Genomic DNA, 23,815 nt, shown 5'->3' with positions numbered 1-23,815 from the left:
CTCCTCCATTCTGCAGATCAGGACACTGAGGCTCAAGCAAGTACCTTGAGGACCTTGCCCAAGGTCACACGGCTTGGCTAGATCCAAACCCTAGGGGCAAATGGGCACTGGTGATGCCCACTCAGCAGGTGCTCACTGAGCTGGGGAAGTGGGGTCCTGAACTGCTGCTGCCCTTGGCATTAGCCCACCTTGGGACATTCCCTTCTGTCCTGCCCCCTTCCTTGGGATAGCCTGGCCACTTCCTCCCTAGGGACAAACACAGAAGAAAAGATGGCCAGCTGGTCCCAGGATCCCAACCCTAGGGGTCAAGACGTACAAGGCAAGTCTGTGAGGAAGGAGGTTTCCCAGATCCAATCCCCAGGGACATGCTTGCTTTGTGTGTGTTTGGATGTGTGTTTGTGTGTGTGTGGGGGGGGCATCACTGGTGATCAAGTGTGCCGTCTTGCCCAGGACAGTCCCTGTTTGTGCCTGTGGCTGCCACCCTTCACTCTCAGAAACGTCCTGATTTGGACGCGAGACTTCGTTACCTCCCTGTTAACTAGTCCCTGGTTCCTGCACCCTGAGCCCCACTCTTCCAGGAGGCAGTGGTTTGATTTATCATCGCAGTGGGCTTGCCAGGCCTCGGCTTCCTGACTTTTCTGTAAAATGGGAACAGCCAGGGCTATTTCATAGAGCTTTGAGAATTAAATAACATAAATATATCCTGTACTGATCTGGCTGTGCGCCACAGTGAGTGCCCAGGAAATAGATTTCAGGGGCACCTGGGTGGCTCAGTGGGTTGAGCCACGGAGTCTTGATTTTGGCTCAGGTCATGATCCCGGGGTCGCGGAATCCAGCCCAGCATCGGGCTCTGCACTGAGTGAGGAGCCTGCTTAGGATTCTCCCTCTCTCTCTCCTCTCCCCCTCCCTCTGCCCCTTTGCCCCGCTTACACACTCTCAAGCGAAAACATAGATTTTAGTAACAAAACAGGAAAGCATCCCGATTTGACTTCAGGTGTCACTGATGTCCTAGTGACACTGTGTCATTACAAACAGAAAAGCAAACACACAAAACGGCCCGAAAGCTTTGGTAGTTTTCTTCCGAGGGTTAAAAATAAAGATCTGGCCTGCCTTCCACGAGCGCGTGCTGCGCAAAGGGCCGCGGCGACTTAACAGCTTCGGCGGGTGGACGCAGGCTCTCTGCCCGCCGGGACGGTATCGGATCCTGGAGGTCACCCCAACAGCAAGTGCGTACTGAGATGGTCCCCAAGTGTCTTTAAGGGGAAACCGCGGCCCGGCGCTGGAAAGGGACTGGTCGAAGTCCCGGGAGGAGCAGGCAGGGAGGCGCTCACGGGCGGCCCCGCGCTGTGCATTTTCCGCGTCTTCCAGCAGAGGGGCGGGCGGCGGGCGCGGCGCCCCGCATAATAGCCGCTTTGATGCCGGCGGCCGGGCGGCGGGGCGGGAGGACCCGGGGGGGGGGGGGGGGGGGGTGAGGCGGGTGGAGGGCGGGAGGGGTGTGTCCGGCCGCCCGCGCCATCCCTCCGCCCCTCGGTGCGGCCGCCACACGCCGCCGGAGCTCGGACCGGGCGCCAGTTCCCTCGTCGTCGTGCCTCGCCGCGGCCGCCCAGCCCGGAGCCGGCGGGAGGAGCCCCGCGCTCGCCATGTCGGTCGCGCTCGGCAACAGGTTCCAAGGTAGGCGCCGCGGTCCCCGCGCCCCTGCCCCGCCCCCCCGGCGCGGAGTCCCCCGCCCGCCACCTGCGCGCGCGGAGCGCGCGGCGTGGTTCGCCGCGCGGGGCCCGGGGAGACCCACGCTTCCCGGGCCGCTTCTTTGTCTCCGGCAGGAGGGAAGGCGTTCGGCTTGCTCAAAGCCCGGCAGGAGAGGAGGCTGGCCGAGATCAACCGGGTAAGCGCGCGCCGCCAGGGCGGCCGGCGAGTTTCCCCCGAGTATCCCAGAGCCCCCCGGGGCCCGCCCCCGTCCGCGAGGCTGTGCCTGGGGCCGCCTCAACCCCCTCTCTCCTTCCTCTGGGCTTCCAATTCCTTCCCTCGGCCCCTGCCCCTGTGCCTCCCGCCTCCAGGTAGGTTCCCCCCCCCCTCCCTCCCCCTCCTCCTCTCGCGGCTCGGGTTGCAAGTCGTTACTCTTAGACTGGGGAGGTAGGGCCAGCCCAGGAGCTCCTGTGCCCCGGGGCCGGGGCTCCCCGGAAGCCCGCCTGGGACCAGCTGCAAGGATGTGGCGCAGGAGGGACCCCCCCTTTCCCCCCCCATGTGTCCCAGCTCAGAGAGGCGAGGTGGCACAGCAAGTCCAGAGTCCACATGGGGCCGCTGTGAGAACCCGGGGGTCCAGGCTGCAGGCTAGTGCTCCACCCCCGCCCCCACCCCACCCCACCCCACCCCACCCCTCTTTCTCACTCCAACTTTTTTTTTTTTTTTTGGGACAGAGAGAGACAGAGCATGAACGGGGGAGGGTCAGAGAGAGAGGGAGACACAGAATCGGAAACAGGCTCCAGGCTCCGAGCCAACAGCCCAGAGCCTGACGCGGGGCTCGAACTCACGGACCGCGAGATCGTGACCTGGCTGAAGTCGGACGCTTAACCGACTGCGCCACCCAGGCTCCCCTCTCACTCCAACTTTTTAGGGAAGCTTCTCCCAGAGGCTTGATGCTTTTCTCATTGGCCCTGGTGGATTTCTATAAAGAAATCCTTCCTACTGTGGCTAGGCGCCCAATGGGCGCTCCGTAAACGTTTGCGGAACGAGCATGTAAATCGTAGAAGATAAGGAAAAGTGTCAGGGCCTGCCTGGATTGGCCAAAGCTCAAGGGCAGCACAGTCCTAGCTTTGGGGTTCTGTGAGACCTGGGCTCAGGCCTGGCCTCCATCGCGGACCAGCTCTGTGGCGATCAGCAAAGGCTCTCGGGGCGGAGTGGGGGTCACGATGAGGACTGGCTGAGGCAAGGCGTGGAGTGTGCGTGGTCCCGCACCTGCCAGGAGGGAAGATGTCGTGGACGGTGCCAGAGTTGTTTCCTCGAGGCGCTCTCCCAGATTCACTCCTAACGGGCTCACCGAAACAAGACTAGCTATTCCCCCTGCCGGCTCCCTCAGCGGCTGGGCACCCAAGGTCCAAGCCCAGCTCAGAGTCCCGGCATGGGAAGCGGGTGAGTGTCTTCGGGGTCCAGGCTGTGTGGAGGTGGGTCTAGGGGCTGCCTCTTGGGGGTAGTATTTCCTCTCGCTGGGGCTTGATTCCCTCCTTGATTCTTTTTGGAGGGCCTGGAACTAGGCAGCCTATCTGATTTCATTCCACTGGCTGTAGGAATCCCATGCGGGGCTCTGGGGACCCAGGGTCCCTCCAAGTAAACTCTGGGCTCCTCTTTGCCATCATTGCCCTGCCCCCGGGTGCCATCTTGAGCACAGCTAAAAGGGAGACTGGACATCTGGCTGGGGCTCTCAGGGGTCCAAGCTGCTGGGCCACCTTCCAGTTTACTCCACAGCCAGCCCGCCCTTGGTCTTGGCTGCTCTTGCCCTCTGGACAGGAGCCTGGAACCCTGACCTCATACAGCCCCCTGGGCCACTCGGCCGGGCGGGTTCCAGGCTGGCTGAATCCACCCACAGCCAGCAGAACCCTGAGCCAGAGACAACTGGAGATGGGGGAGAAGTGATTACAGTCAGACAAACCAGAGGAGCTGAGAATGTGTGGGACTTTCCATGCCAGTCCCCAGGGTGGGGGGTGGGGTAAGCTACCGGGTTGTTTGGGGAGGTAGGCTGGCTTGGCTCAGAAGGGAGTGGGGCTGTGGCTGTCAGGGGCTGTGGCTCTCAGGGGCTGATCTGGACAGTGCTGGGACCGGGGAAGGTGAGCAAGGAGGGTCCACGTAACCACCTTGGGATCCCAAGGCCCAGAGAGGGCAGGCAGCTGGCTCGGGTCACACAGAAGCAGAACTAGCTTCCTTTACCTGCCCACATGCTATCCTGAGCCACGTCATGTGAACCCAGGCTGCTGTTGGGCCGCTGGATCAAACCATAGGAAGGGGACTCCAGGATCAAACCAGAAGTTTGAGCTGCTTCCCACCCCAGGAGGTTGAGGCGGCCTGACCCCACAGTATGGAGTCGCGAGTGGGGGTGAAGGGGTGGGCAGAGTGCTCGCTGGCTCTCTGACCTTGGGCCATCCGCGTGAGGTAGTGGTAGTTCATTGTCGTGATTTTTCAGGGAGGTAATCTATGGAAAGCACACGGGAGAGCCGGCTGCTGTCACGATTATTATCATCGGTTTGTTTGGCGCGTTAAGACGCGGGGAGGGGAAACCCAGGGGCAGGGTCTGTGACATGTCGCAGCCCCTGCTGGCTGCGCAGCTTGGGACAGACCCTTTCATCTGGTGGAACCTTAGTCTTCCCTGCCTGAAACTCAGGGAGCAGTGATCCCTGCTCTGTTCCGAGTCCCTAGGACAGTCAGTGGAGATGAGCAGACAGACAGAAGCCCTTTGCAGACTCTGAGGGAGTCACTCCGTTTGAGGGTCTGAGTCCGCTCCACCCACGACCATGACCGCAGCAGAAGTTGCCTGGGGTGGGCGGATTCTAGAGGGAACCTTGGCAGTTCAGATTGCTCTGCTTTGGGGTATAGCTTCACTGCCCCATTGGAGCAGAGCTTCTCGGGGGCTGGCCCGAGCAGTTTCCCAGTGGCCCTGAGGAAGCAGGGACGCATGGAGGATGGGGCTTCGTAACTCCCTTGCTGCATGTGCTTAAGTACCCCTGGGGCCGCTGCCTGGGGCAGAGCCCAGCCTGGCTGGCAGTTCTGGGGGCTTCTCTGGGCCAACATATCAGTTCCCTCCGGGGCCTTCCCCCCACCCCGGGCTGGGCCAGCTTCCAAGGGGTACCAGGGCAGCTCAGTCTTAGCGATTGCTGTCATAAGGGTCAGAAGTAAAAAACTGAAGGAGCCTCGGGGGTACCTGGAGGTCCTGCGGGGCTGCGTGGAAGTGCACTTTTGTTTTTTTTCCTGGTTCTGCTTTAGTTTTCTTGATCATTTTCCGAGCACTTGGCATGTGCCAGGCAGTGTTCCGGGAGCACTTCAGGCAACGTCTCGCTGCACACTCACTCCGATGCCATGAGCGTCTATTCCCATTTTACAGAAAACAAGACTGGGGGGCCGGGGGAGTGGGTGGGATGAGTCAACCGCCTGGGTTTAAACAGCGTAGACTGAAGATAGCCCGTTCGTCTCTGCCACGCGTGTGCGTGAGTGCGCGTGCTTGCGGGCGCATTCTCTGCACTACTGAGGCGGGCGGGACCTGCCAGCACCTCCCACTCCCCCACCCCCCACCCCCACACATAGCTGACATTCCCTGTGCCTTGGAGGCATGGCAGGTGACCCCGGGCCAGCCGGGCCTGGCCTTATCTGGCAAGGGGACAGGGTCTCTCCAGTTTCCCCACAGGGACAGAGAGAAGCGATGGGGCTGGATGGGTGCCCCTCAGAGTGCCCTTATCCTTCCGACTGAGCAGGAGGAGTGCAGAGGGCAGCGAGGGCTGCATCGCGAACTGGCCAGAGGCCAGGATCTTTAGCTAATGACTTGGGTTGTGCCTTCGCTCCGTGCACAGTGCTGCACATACATCGTCTCAGTGACTCCTCTGGGCAGAGCGTTTGTTTACCCAGATGTGCAGCAAGGATCTATAAACATCCCCGGGGGACAGGGATTACTCAGGTTTTAGAGCTGAGGACACGGAGGCTCAGCCAGGTGAAGTCACCTGCCCGAGGTCACCCGGCCAGCAAGTGGCAGAGCCGGGACTCTGACTCCAGACGGCACCCGTGGCCAGCCCGGGACGCTGTCCACCAGGTGGCCGTGGCCTAGCTGTGACACAGGCCGCTCCTGCTTAAGCGATAGGGATCTCTGGCTACTGTCCCGCCTTCCCCAGCCCTCCTGGGTCGAGTGAAGGGCACTTGGCATTCCCTATAGCATTTAGGGGCCTGATGGTTATTTCCAAACCCGGGTACCGTCTGTACTGGGAAGAACTGGACACAGCAGGCTGGGTGTCTGTGCCCAGGGGTTATGTATCCCCAGCGACAGGGGACCTCTGAGACCTGACCAATGCCACCCTGTCCCTGCCCAGGCGAACGTGCCCAGCTGGCATCGCTGGGCACCGGTCCCTCTTGCTCCTCCTTAATATATTATAAGGGAGATGGTGATAAGCGGCCACGTGAGCCGCTGAGGATTCAGTGTCCCCACAGGTACAGCCGGTCTCGACCTTGGTGTGGCCGTGTCACAGGAAGCCGGGGATAGAATTTCGGTAGGGTCTGCTTCATTTGTGAAGTCGGTGGGGTGTTTTTCTTCAGCTGCCCCGTCTGCTGGCCAGGATGCAGCATCCGGGTGAGGCCCCAAAGCTGCTGAGGGGAACGTGAGCCTGCTGTCCTCGCGGGTGCACGTTACAGCCTCCTGCCACGCACCGGGCCGGCCTGGCCCTTTAAGAGCCCGCGGGTTGCGTCAGAAGCATCTCGGCCCGGCCCAGTATGGTGCTGCCCGTCCTTGGGGGTTTCGCCCGGGGTTTCAACCACCAGCTCCTTGGATGGCCTCCCAGATGGTGATATCTGCCCGCCCCAAAATTCTGCTGCGGCTGATACATAAAGACAAGTATCCGGGAGCAGGTGCTGGAGGTACCAGCCCAGAAAGAGAGTTAAGTAGGGGGTGGGGGCGGGGCAGACAGGTGGCAGGGATCTGGAAGCCGGGACGCGGTGGGGGCTGCCAACCTCTGCTGGTTTTGGATATTCTCCCTTCCGGGCATGAGTATGCAGATGGGAATCCCAGGGATGGGTGGTAGGTTCTGATGGGCATCAGAGGTTGTAGACGACCCCGAGGCAGCAGTGAGCAGGTGGGGCTGTGGGCGCCGTCCCCTGGGGCCGAGATGGGAGCACTCTGTCCCGTGTGGATGGCCCATCCCTGCCGGGTCAGCCGGTGTCCAGGGACAAATAGGGATGGCCAGAGGGTCAAGGCTTACCAGGAGGACTCCGTGGCGCAATGTGGGACAGAGAGCTGTGGGTAGGTCTCTGCTTTTCCCCTTCTCACACCTAATCTCTTGGTGTGGCTTGAGTTTGGGCGACCCAAACACATCACTGTTAACACTTACATGTAGGAGTCCGGGCTCTTCCTATGCACTCAGCTCTTTTATTTTTTTTTTTTTTAATGTTTTTTTTTTTTTAATTTTTATTTTATTTTTGAGACAGAGAGAGAGCATGATTTTTATTTTATTTTTGAGACAGAGAGAGAGAGAGCATGAGCAGGGGAGGGGCAGAGAGAGGGGGAGACACAGAATCCGAAGCAGGCCCCAGGCTCCAAGCTGTCAGCCCAGAGCCCGACGTGGGGCTCGAACTCACGGAGTGTGAGTTCATGACCTGAGCTGAAGTCGGACGCTTAACCGACTGAACCACCCAGGCGCCCCAGCTCTTTTAATCCTTATGCCGACCCACTGGGGGGGGGGGGCGGGGTTCTATCATTATGATTGCATTTTACAGATGAGGAAACTGAGGCCCAGAGTAGTAAAGCAAGTTGCCCAGGGCCACAGAGCTAAGAAATGCTGCAGCTGGGATTTGAGCCCAGTCAACCTGATCCCACCTCCCTTCCTGTGACTTCTGCCCCGCACACCCCGCACCTAGGAGCGTTTATGTAGGTCCCCCGGCCATTGTGGCTTGAGGCAAGACCCTTTCCGTTCTGGGGCCTCAGCTTCCCCAGCCGTTGAACGAAGAGAACTGGCTGGATGCTCTGAGGAGTCCCTTACAGGTTCTATGCCTCTGTGGTTGTTTTAACAATCCTGCCGCCTTCCTGGGCCTTGCCCGTGGACACTCTGGTTTGAGGCGTGACCGTCTGGCTGGCAGCTTCCTGGTTTTGACCCCATGCTCCTGCCTACTTGTGGTTTCTGACTCTTTGCCGGGGATTGACCAGGCCACCATTTCATTCCAAGCCCCCTGCACCCCTTATGCCTGGAGGTCCTGACGGCACTTTGTGCAGCTGGATAAACTTGTCATTTGGGACAGTGGGTCGGAGTGGGAGAGGGTGCCGGGGGTGGAGTAATGCATCCACCCACCCTCCTCGTCCCCCTCGAGGGCTATAGGATGGTTCCCTGGCCTCCAGAATAACCTCCTGCAGCTGCCCAAGAGGAAAGGTAGCGCTCAGTATTGACTTTCTTTGCCCAGAAGCCTGTGGCCAGGACACCCTCTTGTTTGGGGCAAGGAGGGAGCTGGGCTGGTGAAGGGAGGCAGACAGACTTTGCTTGAATTGTTAAAACTTGGTAACCTTGAGCAACCTCCCTGGGCCTCAGTTATCCGATCTATCCAATGGGAATACCCGGAAAAGGGAAAGAGAAGCCAACCACAACCAGCCTAAGTCGGTGGGAAGGGGGTTTGCCTCCTAATCTATTTAATAGCTGATGATGGTCTGGATGATGAGCTGTGGGGGTTAGGAGTAGATTGTATGGATATAAATATTAGGAGATCTCAAGAATAAACAGCTAACATTTATTTAGTAATTACTAGGTGCCAGGCACTGTATGAGCACTTTACATGTATTTATGCTTTCATACTGCAACCCCTCGGGACAAGCCTACGAGATCTTTTTCTCCTTCCTCCAGATGAAGAAACCACAGCACAGACAAATGAAGTAATTTTCACACAGCTACTAAGTGATTCGATCCCAGGCATTCTGGCTCCAGCTTTCTCCTTTTGCTTTTGTTCTAAACATCTGCGGTGGCTTCTGTCTCTATCTCCTCTGTCTGGGGATCCAGAGTCAGGGCAGCAGGGGGGTGGCGGGGGGTGGTCCTGGAGTGTGGACACATAGGGTACCTGCCCACCGGACATGGCTGTGCCCCGAGGCTGGACAAGGATATAGAGGGAGGACGCCTGGAGGTGGGGAGGCTGTGGGCTGCGCATGAACAGGAACCAAGAATCCAAAGCTTGGAGCTGGGGTGGGAGCCGGCAGGCCCGCCCCTGGGACTCCCGCTTCTGCTGCCCACCTGCCTCCTCCCTGGCGCCCTGCCGAAGGCATGGTCCTCCCAGCTGCCCCAAGCCCGGGTTCAGCAAAGGCTGCCCGCCCACGCGTGAGCGGGTCAGCTGCCTGTCCCAGCCCTGGCCACTCTGTGGCTCAGGGCACTTGTCATTTTTGGCTCTAAGGAAACGTGTAATTCTAATCCCTGAGCCCCTCCAGTCTTGTATGACACACATACGCCTTGGCAAAGCTGCTCTGCCAAGTGGAGAAAGTGATTCTGGGCTAAATGCCAGGCCTCTCCATTCATTCAACAGATGTTTCCTAAGCACCTACTATATGCTGGGCACTGCCGTGTGTGAGGCTTCTGTGGGGCATGAGACAGTAAAGACGTCCTCCTGGAACCTCTGGCCAAAGGCTTGCCTCCTCCCGGCGTCTTTCCAACACCCGCTTTCTCGGGTCACTTTGATTCCTCAGCTCAGCGGGGAAAGAGCCCAGACAGCCCCCACTGTGGACTTGAATCCCAGTTCGGGCACTTGCCAGCCGTGCTGCTTTGCACAAGTCATTTGTCCTCGCTGGGTCTCCATTCTCTCAGCCCGCAAAAATTTATTGGGCACCTGTTCTGTGGCAGGGGGAGACGGACAACGGACAGCACCCTTAATAAGCGCTACGTCGTAAATTGTGTTAGGAGGCGGTTCCTCCCGTGGGACAGGAGGGATGTGCGGGAAGAAAGTGGGTTGAGAGTGGAGGCTGAGGACCGCAGTGGACAGGATGGATGGGATTTGCCTCCTGGAGAAGGTGAAAGCTGGGCAAATGGGTGAAGACGGTGAGGGAGAGAGCCATGCAGATGTGGGCGGACGAGCGCTGCAGACAGGGGGCACAGCTGGAGCCACGGTTCCCAAGGTGGGAGCGAGCCTGGCATGGGGGAGGCACTCACTCTAGTGGGGGGGGGGGGGGAGAACCAGTTGGACAGCCTGTCACGTGGTCATAAGCACTAAGGAGAAAACTGACTCTATCACCGAGACAATAATCTGGACGCCCAGAGCTCCTGCACCTGCCGGCTCCGGGTCAGGCCCAGTGAACGAGAATCGCTCCCTGCTGGTCCTGGGTTCGTCTGTGTGCGATTTGTCTCCAAGACCAGGGACCGTGTCCGGCCCTTGAGCCCAATTTGCCTGGATCCCTAGAGGGGGTTGGTACATGATACGGACAGGCTCTGGCTGGCGCAGGATTTCTGGTCAACCAGAATGTGGGAGCGGGGAGGGCCCCCAGGTCTCTCGCCAGGGGCTCCCGGATGTTGGGCGTTGCCCGTGCCCTTCTGCCTCCCCACGAGGGTTTTCCAGTTCCTGAAATGGTAAAGCGGAGGGAACACAGGGGCCAGGCAGTGAACCGAACGTCAGCTAAATGGGTTCCATTTAAAAATTCTGAGATTATGAACTTCCCACTTTTACGAAATGTCCTTTGCTGAACTCACGGCAACAGTCAGTGGTGATTGTTTAAAGTCTCTACTTGGCAAAATAAAACCTTGGCAGGTCTATATTAGCACCTCCCCTTATTTTTAACTTCTTTTTGGGAAATGTTTTCTTCTGCGTTATCCCCAAGTCTGGGAACCACGGACCTATTTGTCCCTCTGCTGTGCAGATAATAGGACCTGTGACCCTGGGAGGTGCCTGGTTTGTTCAGGGTCACAGACAAGAGGTAATTGTCCTACTTTTGGGCAGAGAATGGGACTGGGGAAAAGAGCAGTGGAAAAGAGCTAGGAGAGGGAGCCAAGAGGAAGAGAAGTCCTGGACTGAGCCAGCCGGGGGTGGGGGGGGGGGGAGCCTCCCAGGCTGCAAGAGACAGTCATAGCTCCAGCTAAGTGGGGGCAAGACCGTGCGTGGCACCTGGTACCGAGGTCCGATGTGAAGCTGTGGCCAAACCATACCAGGGGCTACCCTCTGTGAGGCCAACCATACTGGGGTTGCCCTCTGTGAGGCTGCTGGAGGCAGAGACAGATCCTGGGGTCCAACAGACTCAGGTTCCAAACCAAACCTGCAGGGACTGCAGACATGTGATTTAACCTCTCTGGCCCTGCTGTTCCCACCTCAGTGAGATAGCACAGTGCCTGCCCAAAGCAGAAATCCTGCACCAGCCAGAGCCTTTTCAGGGATCTGGATCCAAGCAAATTGAGCTCAAGGGGTAGGACAGCCCCCAGAACCAACAAGGGGAGCCGCACTGGCAGGTGGGTGTCTCCTTCCCTGTCAAAGGGGGCTGAGTTAATTTGGAGGGACTTGAACCCTGGAAGGGATCATATTCTGCCTCGTGCTTAGATATACTTGTTGCCTGAGCCCTGATGTACAAGTACAGACTTTGTCATCAGTTAGTGGGGCATGACAGCGGGAATTTAGAAACAGATTGAGTGATTGATCTAGATAATATTTAACATGACTTTATTTATTTTTTAAGTTTATTTATTCTGAGAAAGAGAGAGAGGGAGGGAGGGAACGAGTGGGGGAGGGACAGAGAGAGAGAGGGACAGAGGATCCAAAGCCGGCTCTCTGCTGACAGCAGGGAGCCTGATGCGGGGCTCGAACTCATAAACCGCGAGATCATGACCTGAGCCAAAGTTGGATGCTTAGCCCACTGAGCCACCCCGGGGTCCCATTTAACATCATTTTAAACATGAGCTTCCTGTAATTTAACGATAAGGACCTTATTTCCTTGGTCTCGTCTGCTCTCTTGGTGCCTCGAACAGAGCCGTATACCCTGTGGTCCCTTAAATGAGTGGAGGTCCCATGCCCGTGTTCGGTCTGCTCAGTAATGAGGAAAGCGGTGGCCAGAGACGAGAGGGGATTTGCAGAATCTGGTGCTAGGATGGGAACGTGGCCTCCGCTTTCCCAGAGGACGGGAGTATTTCCCTGAATGCAGGTTCCAGGGCTGCCTAAAGATCAGCGACAAGGCAAGTAAGCTACCTGGCCAAACAGGTACTTACTAATTTGTAGTGTTTTGTTTTAAAGCCAGATGAATGCCTGCCATCCGCCCATCTTTGGGTGTTGGGATGAAGGATGCAGGCTGTTCATGAGATGAAATTAACTTGAAGCTCTGGCTGTGTGCGCCTCAGTTTCCTCATCTGTAAAATGGGAGCGATAATGGTAACTAACTTTTGGACCCACTGGGAGATCCCAAGAGATCGTGCAGGTTGGTGTTTGCTTCTGGAGGCTGATGTTAGTGTCCCCCACCCCCCCCCTCCACAGGCCCCTCCCCCCACCTGGTTCTGAAAGGCATCATGTGAGGGGACGGTAGCCCTGTTTTACAGGTGAGAGGGTAAGTGACCTCCCAAGGCTAGAGCAGAGGCTAATCATACAAGAGTTGCTGTTTATTGAGCACTTGCTGTCTGCCCAGAGTCGTACATACACGCTCCTTGGCGGCTCTTAACAAACCGGAGGAGTGGCTATGATAATTCTACCCATTTGTCAGATAAAGCAATCGAGAGGCAGACAGGAATTCATATGCTGGGGTCACATCCCTAAGGAGTTAATGCTAGAACCAGGCAGCTTGCCTTTGGGGCTCGCGGCTCCGTGGACCTTGGAGCTGGGGTGCCCTGCTGGGGCAGGCCCAGTTCCCCACACTGGTAATTCGGAGGCTGACTGAAGGTATTTAGGGCAGGCCCTCCGGGCGGCACCCCGGGCTGCTGAGCATACTTCCTGCCCACGGCGTGGACTGCAGATCTGTCTCTGAGGGGTTGACAGGAGGCCAGGGCAAACACTGGGGCCTCCTGCCCTGCCTGGCCAAGCCCGGCCACCTGGCGCGGTGAGCAGGCACCAGGGCGATGGGCCTACGTGTCAGTGAGCTCTGCCCATTGACCCCGCGCTCAGCACTGTTCTCTCGCCTTTCAAGGAGTTTCTGTGTGACCAGAAGTACAGTGATGAAGAGAACCTGGTGGAAAAGCTTGCGGCCTTCAAAGGTAAGCTGGGGCTGTCTGCCCCACCCTCCCTGACAGAGCTGGGCTGGCCCCTGGCACGTAGGATTCCTTACCCCGCAGGGCCAGGCTGAGCCCCCGTTTCTTCCAGAACGCCCCCTTCCCAGAGGGCCGTGAGGTGGGGGGCTCGGGCGCGGGCACGGGCCCCTCCATCTGTCTCTGTGCCACCCCAGACCCCTCACCCTCGGCCGCGGGCCCAGCCTGGCCCCTCTCCCCCCAGCTGCCCGGCAGGCAGGGCTCAGGCTGGCTCCCGTCCGCTGCTGTCCAGGCCCTGCTTGCTCCCGGGGCCCCAGCACACAATCAGCTCTTTGTAGCAGCTCTTGCCTTTCCCCTCCGCGGGGGAGCGGCTCGGGAGCCCCTGCGCAGAATGGACGTTTGTGTCGCCACAGTGGGGCAGGGGGCAGAGTTTCTGCCCATTGAATCCCAGCAGCACGGGATGAAAAGAAAACAGGGCCTGGGAGCCCGCGCGGGGAGGGGGCGGCATAAAGGTCCCTCTGTTCCGGGCCCTGGCGCTTGGTTCCCGGCCAGCGGCTCGAAAGGAGAGGAGCCGTGCACATAAGGAGCGGGACAGTCCCACCTTTCCTGCCTGGGAGATGCACCGGGTGTGCAGGGAGCCCTGGCCGCTGGAGGACCTCGGCGGATATCCTCGAGGCCGCCTTTCCCCTACACCCCCCCACACACACCCCCGAAGTCTTGGCAGTGTGGGCATCCTCCCTGCTCCGAGGCCAAGAGCCTGCCAAGTGCTCCTCAGGCTGCCCACAGCTTAGTTGTCCTGAGGCAGGACACTGATGGGGAAGCATTTGTTGAGCGTTGACCTTGGGGGAAGCACCTGGAATGCTGTGTTGGGAGCTCCCCCCAACTCATCCCAATTCGGCCAGGAGGGAGACGGGTGTGAGCTTGAACTTACAGATGAAGAAACTCGGGCTCAGAGAGGTGGGCTTGCTTGCGTGGGGTCACACGGCCCGCCGACGGTTTGTCTCCTTCCAGAGCCCCTGCTCTGAACCATTATGCAACGGGGCTCCTAACCTTAACAAAAAGAAAAGCCAGAACAAAGACAGACCCTGTCCCGCCGCCCAAAAGAGAGCCACGCAAAGGAGGAGCAGTCCATTCCCTTCTGTCTGGGTGCCAGGGAGGTGGCTCTGGGAGGAGGGACAGAAGTCTCCTCTCCTTGTCTTCCTTGGGATGGAGGATTGGGTCCATCAGGGCAGAGTGGGACCACAGGAACTTACCTTGGAAGCAAAGGGGCTGTGAAGGTTTTCAAATCATTCACTCATTTGACCTCCAAATGAGCACCTACTATGTGCCAGGGCCCCTGCAGGCCTGGGGCTACAATGGGGAATACACAGAGAGCCCTGCCCAAGGCAGAGGCTAGCGGGGGAGGGTATGGCAAAGAGAAAGGCAATGCAGCGCGCACAGATGGTGGTAGGTGCTTTGTGGGGGTGGCAGGGACCAGCCCGAAAGGCTGGGGAGCCCTGAGAATAGCTGGGAGGGACATTCAGGCCAGCATGTCCCAGCAGGAGCAGGGTGTGGGGGGGGGGCGGGGGGGGGGTGGATGGGCCAGAGGCAGCAGGGCCAGTGGGAGTGGAGCAGAGGTGAGGGAGGAAGAGGCAGCCCAAGAGGCTGGAGGGCAGGCGCTCGTGAAGGTCACAGGGACCTTCCAGGAAGACCTTGGGCTTCCCGTGCTGGCTGTTCAGTGCAAAATAGACCTTGAGGGCCCTGCAGTTTTGTGGCGGGGGTGACCTGCCCAGGGCCACACGCTGCCCTCATTAGAAGATACCAGGCTCATTGCCCTGCATATTCTCCCTTACTGTTGGGGGTTCCCGGGACCTCTTGATCAGGCAGGCGTAACTCAAGGTCTATGGGGGGGGGGGTTTAGGGGAGGGTCTGTGTACCCCGGGACCCTGTGTGTGGCACTTTGGGTCAAGGGCAGATCTATGGCGTTTCTCTTGGGAGAGCATCAGATTCTCAGTGGTGCCTACAGGCCCCCAGAAGGTTCAGAACCACAGGGACTCCTTAAATCTGACTGCCCATCAGAATCACCTGAGACACTCTAAAACCATACTAATTCCTGCCCCCTCCCCACCCTTTTCCAAACCCACTGAATCTGTATCTCAGGGCCTGGGAACCTATTCTATTCTAGTCACTGTTGCCAATGTGATTTAGATGCAGCCAGCGCAGGCTGGGGGGGGGGGGGGGACCGGGGAGGAAGCAGCTGCCCCCTCAGCAGAGGGTCAGAGTGGCCCCCAGCACCTTTCTCCATGGCGCCTGTGGGAGAGGGGTGTGGGCAAGGCGAGCTCTCTCTCCAGAAACAATGGCTAAGATGACGGGACTCACGTCAAGACCCCCGAGGAGGATGGTGTGGGCTCCCTCAGGGGAGCCCCTGGGACCCTCCAGGGGGGTGACCCTGATTCTGAGCTAATGCCGGGTTTTGCTCTGTGATTTCCAGAGAAGTACATGGAGTTTGACCTGAACAATGAGGGCGAGATTGGTAAGTGAGGCCTCGGGTGTGCTGGGGGAGGAGGGGTGTTCGGTGGGTGGAGGGTGTGGGGTCCAGAGAGCCCCACTGACCCACTTGTGTGTGTGAGGGGCACACACGGAAACCTCCCTGTGGGCCAGGCCAACAAGCTGGTCTTACTTCTACCCTGGACCCACTGCTCCCAGACTCCTCTCCTCTCTGCTTCCCTCCCGCCCACATCCCTGCTCACACCTCAGGCTCCCAAGCCAGGTGCTGGGGGGACCCAGGGTGGAGGGTTTCACGCCTGCCCGGGGCTGGAGATGCTTAGGCTGTTGATGCCCTGGTCCAGGGGGCTGGCAGTTTCTTAGTCCTTGCCTTTGTATACTGTCCTGCCTTTGACATCGTGCTTCTGTGTGCCTTGCTTCCTGTCTTCCAGCAGACCCTTACTGTATCGTGTGGTCCAGGTGTGGGGGGTGACAAACGCCTGTCCCGTGGCACTCAGGTTCAAGACCGTATCTTGACCATCGCTAGGAATGCTATGACCTGGTCAAGGCCGGCTGAATTATCCCCATTTTACAGATGAGGAAACTGAGGCCCAGCAGGGTAACTGACTTGCTTGGGGCACGGGATGGTTAAGTGGCAGGCCCCGGGTCCAGATCCCAGCCTTTGTTTCTCAAACTGGCTTCCCACCTCTGTTTTGCCCTGAGCTCAGTGTTGCTGCTGTTTCTACCCCTCCTCTGTCTTGTCTCCTTCTCCTTTTAAAATATTAAAAACAAATTTTTTTAATGTTTATTAATTTTGGAAGGGGAGAGAGACAGAGCATGAGCGGGGGAGGGGCAGAGAGAGAGAGGGAGACCCAGAATCCGAAACAGGCTCCAGGCTCCGAGCTGTCAGCACAGAGCCCGACCCGGGGCTCGAACCCATGAGCTGTGAGATCATGACCTGAGCCGAAGTTGGACGCTCAGCAGTTGCCCCTCCTTTTTAAATATTTTTATCTTTTATTTTTCTTTAGAAAAAAAAAATTGGTGGCGGGGGGAGGGTTGCCTGGGTGGCTCGGTCGGTTAAGTGTCTGACTCTTGGTTTTGGCTCAGGTCATGATCTCACCGTTTGTGACACTGAGTCCCACATCAGGCTCTGCGGCTGACAGTGCAAAGCCCGCTTGAGACTCTCTCTCTCCTACTCTCTCTCTCTGTCCCTTTCTCCGCTCACGCTCTCTCTCAAAATAAACTTAAAAAAATTAGGGTTATCAAATTAATGCATTTTCACGATAAAGAAAATTTAGAAAACGTAGTAATGCACAAAGACAAAAATGTCACCTACAATCCTACCTCCCAGAATATAAACTTTTTGGTTTACATCCTTCCATCCTCTGTTCTAATCACAAATGCTATTTTATACCATTTTAGAATCTGATTTTTTTCAAAAAATAATATAATGTGGGTATTTTGACATATGATTAACTTTTCTTTTGAAATTATAATTAATGGGTGCACAATATTTTGTTGCAGGGAAGGCCTATAATTTATTCAGCCAATGCCTTAGTATCGCCCATGTAGACAGTTTCTAATTTTAAGCACTTTTTTAAAAAAATGTTTATTTACTTTTGAGAGAGAGAGACATAAAGCCCAAGTGAGGGAGGGGCAGAGAGAGAGGGAGGGAGACACAGAGTCCGAAACAGGGTCCAGGCTCCGAGCTGTCAGCACAGAGCCCGACCCAGGGGTCAAACCCACGAACCAGGGGATCGTGACCTGGGCTGAAATAAGATGCTTTTTTTTTCTTTAATGTCTTATTTATTTTTGAGAGAGAGAGCGTGTGAGCAGGGGAGGGGCAGAGAGAGAGGTAGACACAGAATCTGAAGCAGGCTCCAGGCTCCAAGCTGTCAGCACAGAGCCCGATGTGGGACTCGAACGTACGAACCGTGAGATCATGACCTGAGCCAAAGTGGGACACTTCACCGACTGAGCTACCCAGGCGCCCCAAATTTTGACTATTTTTAATCATCCTGTGAAGAGCATCTTTGCTCATGAATCTTTGTCCACATCGCCGATCATTTCTTTAGAGTAAATCTCAGGAATTAGACATTCTGGGTCAAAGGCTTTTGAAGCATCCTGCCAAATTGCCTTCCAGAAAGATCTTGCCAATTCAGAGTCCGGCCAGCAGCATGAGGGAGACCTTTCACTTTTCCCCGCAGAGTGCTGCCCAGTTTTCTTTGAAATGCCCTGGACATCCTGGCACCTAGGGGTCTGGCATCTGTCCTGCCCACCCTGCTCTCGGGTGAGCTGGCGAACCACTCCCCTGGCCCTCAAATTGGCCCCCTGCCCCACTTCTGTGCCACCAGTCTTTGCCAACCCATTGTTCACAAAACAATATGAAGGAAATTGCCTAAGACCTTGGGAGCCGGAAGGTCAGGGGCAGCAATTCTGCAGAGAGTAGTGACTTTTTGGTGCCTCCCTTGTTTTTCTTGAATTTTATTCTTTTGTTGGTTTTCCTGCTCTGCAGGATATTTTTGGCATCCTCTCCCTGCCAGCGAGGCGGAACCCTAGGACCTCTGGGTGGGAGTGGCAGGTAGAGAGAAGCTGCCATCGGGCCCCTGGCAGAGTGACTTTCCATGCCTGGGGTCAAGTCAACTCCCTGACCCCACCTTGCGGGGCAGTGACTTCCTGGGTAGCGGGAGCGGCGGGCGACAGCTCACCCTCACCTCGGGGGTCCGCGGACGTGACAGAATAAAGAATCTGTTACCGAACACCTGCTTTGTGCCGGATACTTCTCGCACGTCGTCCTTCCAAATGATCCCATCAACCCATTTTGCCACTTACGGGAGCAGAGTTTCAGAGAGGTTGAGTAGTTTGCCCCAGGTCCCACAGCCAGGAAGAGCAGAGGTGGATTCCAACCCAAGTCTGTTGGATTCTAGATGCCCATGTCCCTAACTGCTAGTCTATACTGTTTCCAAAGAGAGCAGGGAGGGCATGATGGGCTCATTCACCCCAGAAGAGAAAGGCATGTCCCCAGGGAGGGGCTGTCCTGCTGGGCTCCTTCCGAGTGGGTGCGGGGTGGGGCCGGCAGGGGGGTGGGGGGAGCTGTGCCAGCTTCCTCGCTTGGCCCATAGCCTGTCTCCACTTAACGGATCTGCTTTTTCCTCCGGCAGACCTGATGTCTTTAAAGAGGATGATGGAGAAGCTCGGGGTCCCCAAGACCCACCTGGAGATGAAAAAGATGATCTCAGAGGTGACAGGTGGGGTCAGCGACACCATCTCCTACCGTGACTTCGTGAACATGATGTTGGGGAAGCGGTCGGCTGTGCTCAAGCTGTGAGTACCGCCCGCCTCTCCTGGGGCCCCTGAAGTCAAAGTCACTGTTGCGCAGACAGAATTCCTTGGGTGATGTACTGGACCAGGTTCTCAATTTCTCCGAACCCGATTTCCTTATGTGTCAAATGGTCACATTAACGTGTACCTTGCAGGCAGAGTTCGCCTGTAGCAGAACTTCCTGTAGAGTCAGCACTCAGTAAGCAGCAACCGTGGTGGTGACGGCAGTGATAAATCTACTGGGAAACCTTCTGAGCCTCAGTTTCCTCGTTTGTAAAATGATTCTACTGCATTCCCTGGGGAGTCTCTTGCATTGAACGTACAAATGAAAATATACCAAGCCCATTTGTCATGAAGGGGGAGGTTGAGGCCCAGGGAGGCTGAAGGACTGCTCATGAGCCCACGGGTCAGGCCGCAGAGCTTTAAGTGTGGGGTGGGCTGGGGCAAGACGTATGGCGGGACAACCATCAAGGTTAGACCGCGGTGCACCTGCGAGGCCAGATGGCAGCCAGCAGGAGGCCTGATGTTTTTGGAAAACACCTAAGATTTAGGGCATTTACTGCATGTCGGGTGCTGGTCTACCCCGTGACTCCGTAGATTTATCATGTATTAATTTAGCAAATATTTACCAAGCACCAGCTATGTACTAAGGATTATTCTAGGCGCTGGGGACACATGAATTGCTGGGCTCGTGGAGCTTCATTCTAATGACAAGAGGCAGACAAACACAAAATCAAAACCCCGAAAAAGCTGAAATGCCAGATTGCAATGGCGTAGTACAGAGAAAAATAAAGTGGACGAGAAGAACAGAGATGGACGGCATGGTGGACAGGGAAGATCTCACTGAGAAGACAGCTTTTGACCAGAGCCCCGAAGGAGGGAGATGTGAAGAGATGAGCCATGTGAAGATCTGAGGAAAAGCATTCCTGGCAGAGGAAACAGCAAGTGCAAGGGTCCTGAGGCAGAACTGTGCTTGTGGGCCTAAAGGAAAAGCATGGAGGCTAGTGTGTCCGGCCATCAGTGAGCACAGTGAGTGAAGATGAGTTTGCAGAGACGGGCAGACACGGGACCTTGTAGGTCACGGTCCCACGTAGCACTTGGCACTAACGTGGAGGGATGCCATTGGATGACTTTAAGCTAGGGGCTGACTTTTTTAAAAAACATTTATTTATTTATTGAGAGAGAAAGAGCATGAGTGGGGGAGGGGCAGAGAGAGAGAGGGAGAGAGAATCCCAAGCAGGCTCCACACTCAGCACCCAGCCGGATGCAGGTTTCGATCCTGCGACCTCAAGATCACGACCGGAGCTAATGTCAAGAGCTGATGTCAAGATCACGACCGGAGCTAATGTCAAGAGCCACCCGGGCACCTTGGGGCTGACTTTTAAAAGCCTCTGTCTGCGGTAGGGGTGAGAGTGGCCGCAGGGAGACTGTGCAGGCACAAGATGAGGCCACTCAGCCTGGAGAGGTTACAGAGGAGGTAGGCAGAAACCGTTGGAATCGGGAATGATTTGGGAGACAGAACTGGAAGATTTGCTTCCATGCCCAGATATGGGGTATGTATAGGCTAACAAGGAGTCAGATGATTCTGATCTGTCTGGGGTCTGAGTCACCGAGTGACGTTGCTGTTTGCTTTAGGGGCAGCGCAGGTGGGGAAGGCAGGAATTGAGAGTTGAGTTTTTAGGGGCGCCTGGGTGGCTCAGTCGGCTGAGCGGCCGACTTTGGCTCAGGTCACGATCTCGTGCTTTGTGAGTTCGAGCTCAGCGTTGAACCGTGAGATCATGACCTGAGCCAAAGTCGGCCGCTTAACCGACTGAGCCACTCAGGTGCCCCTCCTAGATGTTACCCCCGAAGGCTTGGGAGGTTCTTGAACACCTGAAGGGGTTTTGAGCGGAGCCATGGCTCTGCCTCCTTCCGGGAGCGTGTTTAGGGGAAGACGCATGGCTTAGAATACAGAGTTCTCTGCACGTTGGTTTTCTCTTCTGCGAAAAAGGGGCTAGCCACCCCTTCCACACAGAGAAGATCCCATGGAGAATGGGTGCAAGGGCATTCTGTTGAGGACTCTACAGACCCGAGGGCGGGGATGATCTTTCCCTCGATGAGGGAAGGAATCCTAATCCTGTTTGTTTTTTTTTCTCCATCTTCCAAACCAGAGTCATGATGTTTGAAGGAAAAGCCAATGAGAGCAGCCCCAAGCCAGTTGGTCCCCCTCCAGAGAGAGACATTGCCAGCCTGCCCTGAGGACCCCCGTCTGGACCTGCCCCCCATTCCTCCCCCCTAATCTTGCTGCCCTTCTTGACTCATTGTGATTTGTCTTCTTGTTTTGTTTGGTCTTGGTGCGTTTGTTTATTTTTTTAATCAGCAGAACCGGTGATCACTTTGTAAAGCACAAATTATCTGCCTTCAAGGGGCTCTGGGTCGGGGAGTTCTGAGCCTTGGTACCCTCCCTCTGTTCTTCCCTCCTCCGCCCTTCCCTGTGCAGAAGGGCTGACATCTAACCAAAAACTGAAGGGGGCAGGGCCAGGACGGGGAGCCTGGAAGGCTGTGGTCCTCATGTTTGGAGCCGGCACAGTCCGTCCTTCCAGGGTCTTGGAGCTAAGTCCAGGCTTGCTGGCCTAGCCCTGGTGAGGACCACAGCCCACTCTCGGAAGGCCCTGGAGTAGGTTTGCTCGGACAGCTCTGTGGTTCGTGCTCTTAGGTTGTCTAGGGTGTGGCCACTCAGTGCCCCATTTCCCCAGCTGATTCCGCCTCAGTCCACACTTCTCATCCTCAGGGAGGTGACAGAAGGAGAGAGGGAGGGAGCGGCTTGGCAATCTGAGCCCCTCCAGAAGGTTCCAGAAGGAATCCTCAGGCCTTGCCTGCAGCCACACCTTTATGGGCAGCTCAGAGGGAAAGTGCAGCCCCCTTGCCCTTTGCTGGGGCAGCAAAGGGGGTAGAAGGGAGGCAAGGGGCCTTGGGAGGTGTCAGTTCAGTCTGGTGGCACCTTTCGGGGAGGATGCTGAGGGCAGCAGGATAGGAAAAGGAGGAATAGAGTACTTATGGCAAAAAGTCAGCCCCACTAAATAAGCCAAGAGCTGAGAAACAGAAGGTGGCCTTTCTGATCTCAATCTGCTTGAAACTTGACTGTGCCCCCCCATTTGACTTACCACCTTACATCATTCATTCATTCATTCATTCCCCCATGTAGTCATTCAACAGATATTTATTGACCACGTATTATAAGCTTTAAGCCTCCCCACTTTGTCCCAACATGTGCCTGTCCTCTCACCCCTTTCTCCATCCCAAAACTTTGAGCTTGGGGATTGGATTGGGGTCCCTTGTGATGAACTCCCAGTGTTTTAGGACCCTGATCTGCTCTGTAGGTTAGCTGGACCGGACCTCTCGTTTCACAGGCGAGAAAACTGTGGTGTTCACAGGGATTAAGTGCCTTGCCAAGGAAGGGGTTAATCGGGAGACGGAAGTTTGGACTGGAACCCAGGTGTTCAGATGCCATGCCCATGCCTCGCCTCTGCCCTGGGCTGTCTCAGTCAGTGATACCAACAAGAGAAGGTGCAGGGAGGGGAAATCTCCTAGGTCAACGATTGAGGAAGGCCCTGGGCCAGGACTCACCCTTCCCAGTGCCTCCAGGTCAGCAACAGGGTTTGGGTAAGGGCCAGGGTGCTCTCCAATTCTGCCTTCCCTAGAGCTTCTCTGCCAAGCCATTTCTCAGAACTCATACAGGAAGGTGTCAACACTCAGCCCCATCTTGGCTGAGCAGGGACCCCAGCCCTGACCCCATCTGTTCTGGAGTCCCTCATACCGCCCACTCAGGACTTAGATGCACTCATCCATTGAACATATTTATTAAACACCTGCTATGGGCCAAGAGCCAAGGACCCAGAAGTGAACTGGACGGACTCATAGAATTTAGAGTCCTGTGGGGAAGTCAGACCCAGGCAACGACAAGTGAGGTGAATGTTAAGAAAGAGGGGACTATGGGGTGATTGCACTGCAATCCTGGGCCCGAGACTGAGCCATGAGTCTTGGAGAAGTCTTCACCAATCCTTAAGTGGAAACGTCTGGGTGCTGTTGGAGGGGGGAGCCAGTGTGGGCTCCCTGCAGCTCCTTAGTGACCCATAATCAAGGGCCCAGGGAGCTGCCCTTAGGGCAGCTTGGGGGAGTGGAGCAGGTGGGGGATGGGGAAATGCCCGGTTGGGTTAATCTACTAGTCTCAACCAGTTCAGGAGCAAGATTATTTGGCCATGACTGGCTGATCCTCAGCCTAAGGAGCTGCTTCAAATGCACAAGCCTAGTTGAAGTTTAAACCCCAGCAAAACAGTTCTCCCTGCAAATGTAAAATCTTACTCCATCACCTCCTCTGCCTTTCCCACCCCCCACCCCCCACTCTGGAGATCATTAGATGAACAGCTGCCTGTCCCCACCCCTTCCCACTGTCCTCTCTTTGGGACAGGCTGAGATCTTTGAGCAAGGTAACACCTTCCTTAACTACCCATTATAGTCAGTGTAACTGTTCCTAACTAAAGAGAGGAGAGCAGAAGCAATCAGGCTTACTTGAGGAAGTCCCACAGTTTATAAGACTGTAGAAAGCCTCCTTTAAGGGAGGGGAGCAAGGAGGTGTGTCCCCAGCTTCTGGAAAGGGCAGGAAAGAAAGTTCTCTCGTTGGATGGGGAGCATCCTGGGAAACACCACCAGTTCCTCCACCATTTCCTAGAGGGAGAGGGGCTCAAAAGTGGTCCCAGAAAAGGGGGTGTGCGCATGTATTTCAGATCGTGGCTATTGGCTCTAGGACTTCTTCAGCTGTCTTTTTTCTGAAAGACCAAATCTAACTAATGCAACCAGCAACTTGGGGACTGCCAAGTATGGCTTTGTCCCGGTGACTCAAAAGGAAGGAGTTTGCTAGGCAAGTTCAGGTGGATGAAGTGTGTGTGTGTGTGTGTGTGTACGTGTACGCATATAAGTGTGTGTGGTGCTGGCTATCATCTCCACGGACTAGAAATAAAACAGACAAACTTATCAGTGTCTTGATTTGTGTATTTTGGGGACAGTTCCTGGGCTCAGCAAATTCAGGAGACAGCGAATATAATGACAGTTGGAAAGAATGTGTCCTGTGTGCCGGGCTCTGTTAAATGCTGAGCTTCATTTACTCCTCACAACAGCTCCACGAGACAGGTTCTGTTATGTTA

The 23,815-nt window shown here is 56.3% G+C and overlaps 1 protein-coding gene across 4 annotated transcripts; it reads left to right on the top strand.

Moving 5' to 3' along the window:
• The first annotated feature begins 1,519 nt into the window (after positions 1–1,519).
• Positions 1,520–23,645, top strand: AIF1L (allograft inflammatory factor 1 like). Of its 4 annotated transcripts, XR_009251344.1 has the most exons (7): positions 1,520–1,671; positions 1,821–1,882; positions 12,794–12,860; positions 15,322–15,363; positions 18,476–18,638; positions 20,786–22,556; positions 22,601–23,645. XR_009251344.1 is itself a non-coding variant. In XM_058693793.1 (6 exons), the coding sequence occupies exons 1-6, from the start codon at positions 1,641–1,643 to the stop codon at positions 20,871–20,873; spliced, it is 453 nt and encodes a 150-aa protein (XP_058549776.1). In that variant the 5' UTR covers positions 1,520–1,640; the 3' UTR covers positions 20,874–23,645. The 4 variants fall into 4 exon arrangements, 3 of the variants coding, with proteins under 3 accessions (XP_058549776.1, XP_058549777.1, XP_058549778.1); XM_058693793.1 differs by having other exon boundaries at positions 20,786–23,645; XM_058693794.1 differs by lacking the exons at positions 1,520–1,671; positions 1,821–1,882 and adding an exon at positions 3,103–3,126 and having other exon boundaries at positions 20,786–23,645.
• The last annotated feature ends 170 nt before the right edge of the window (positions 23,646–23,815 follow it).

This window comes from Neofelis nebulosa, chromosome 12 (assembly GCF_028018385.1).
Source record: "Neofelis nebulosa isolate mNeoNeb1 chromosome 12, mNeoNeb1.pri, whole genome shotgun sequence".
In the NCBI taxonomy this organism is placed as follows: domain Eukaryota; kingdom Metazoa; phylum Chordata; class Mammalia; order Carnivora; family Felidae; genus Neofelis; species Neofelis nebulosa.
This window is presented reverse-complemented; position numbering and strand designations above follow the sequence as displayed.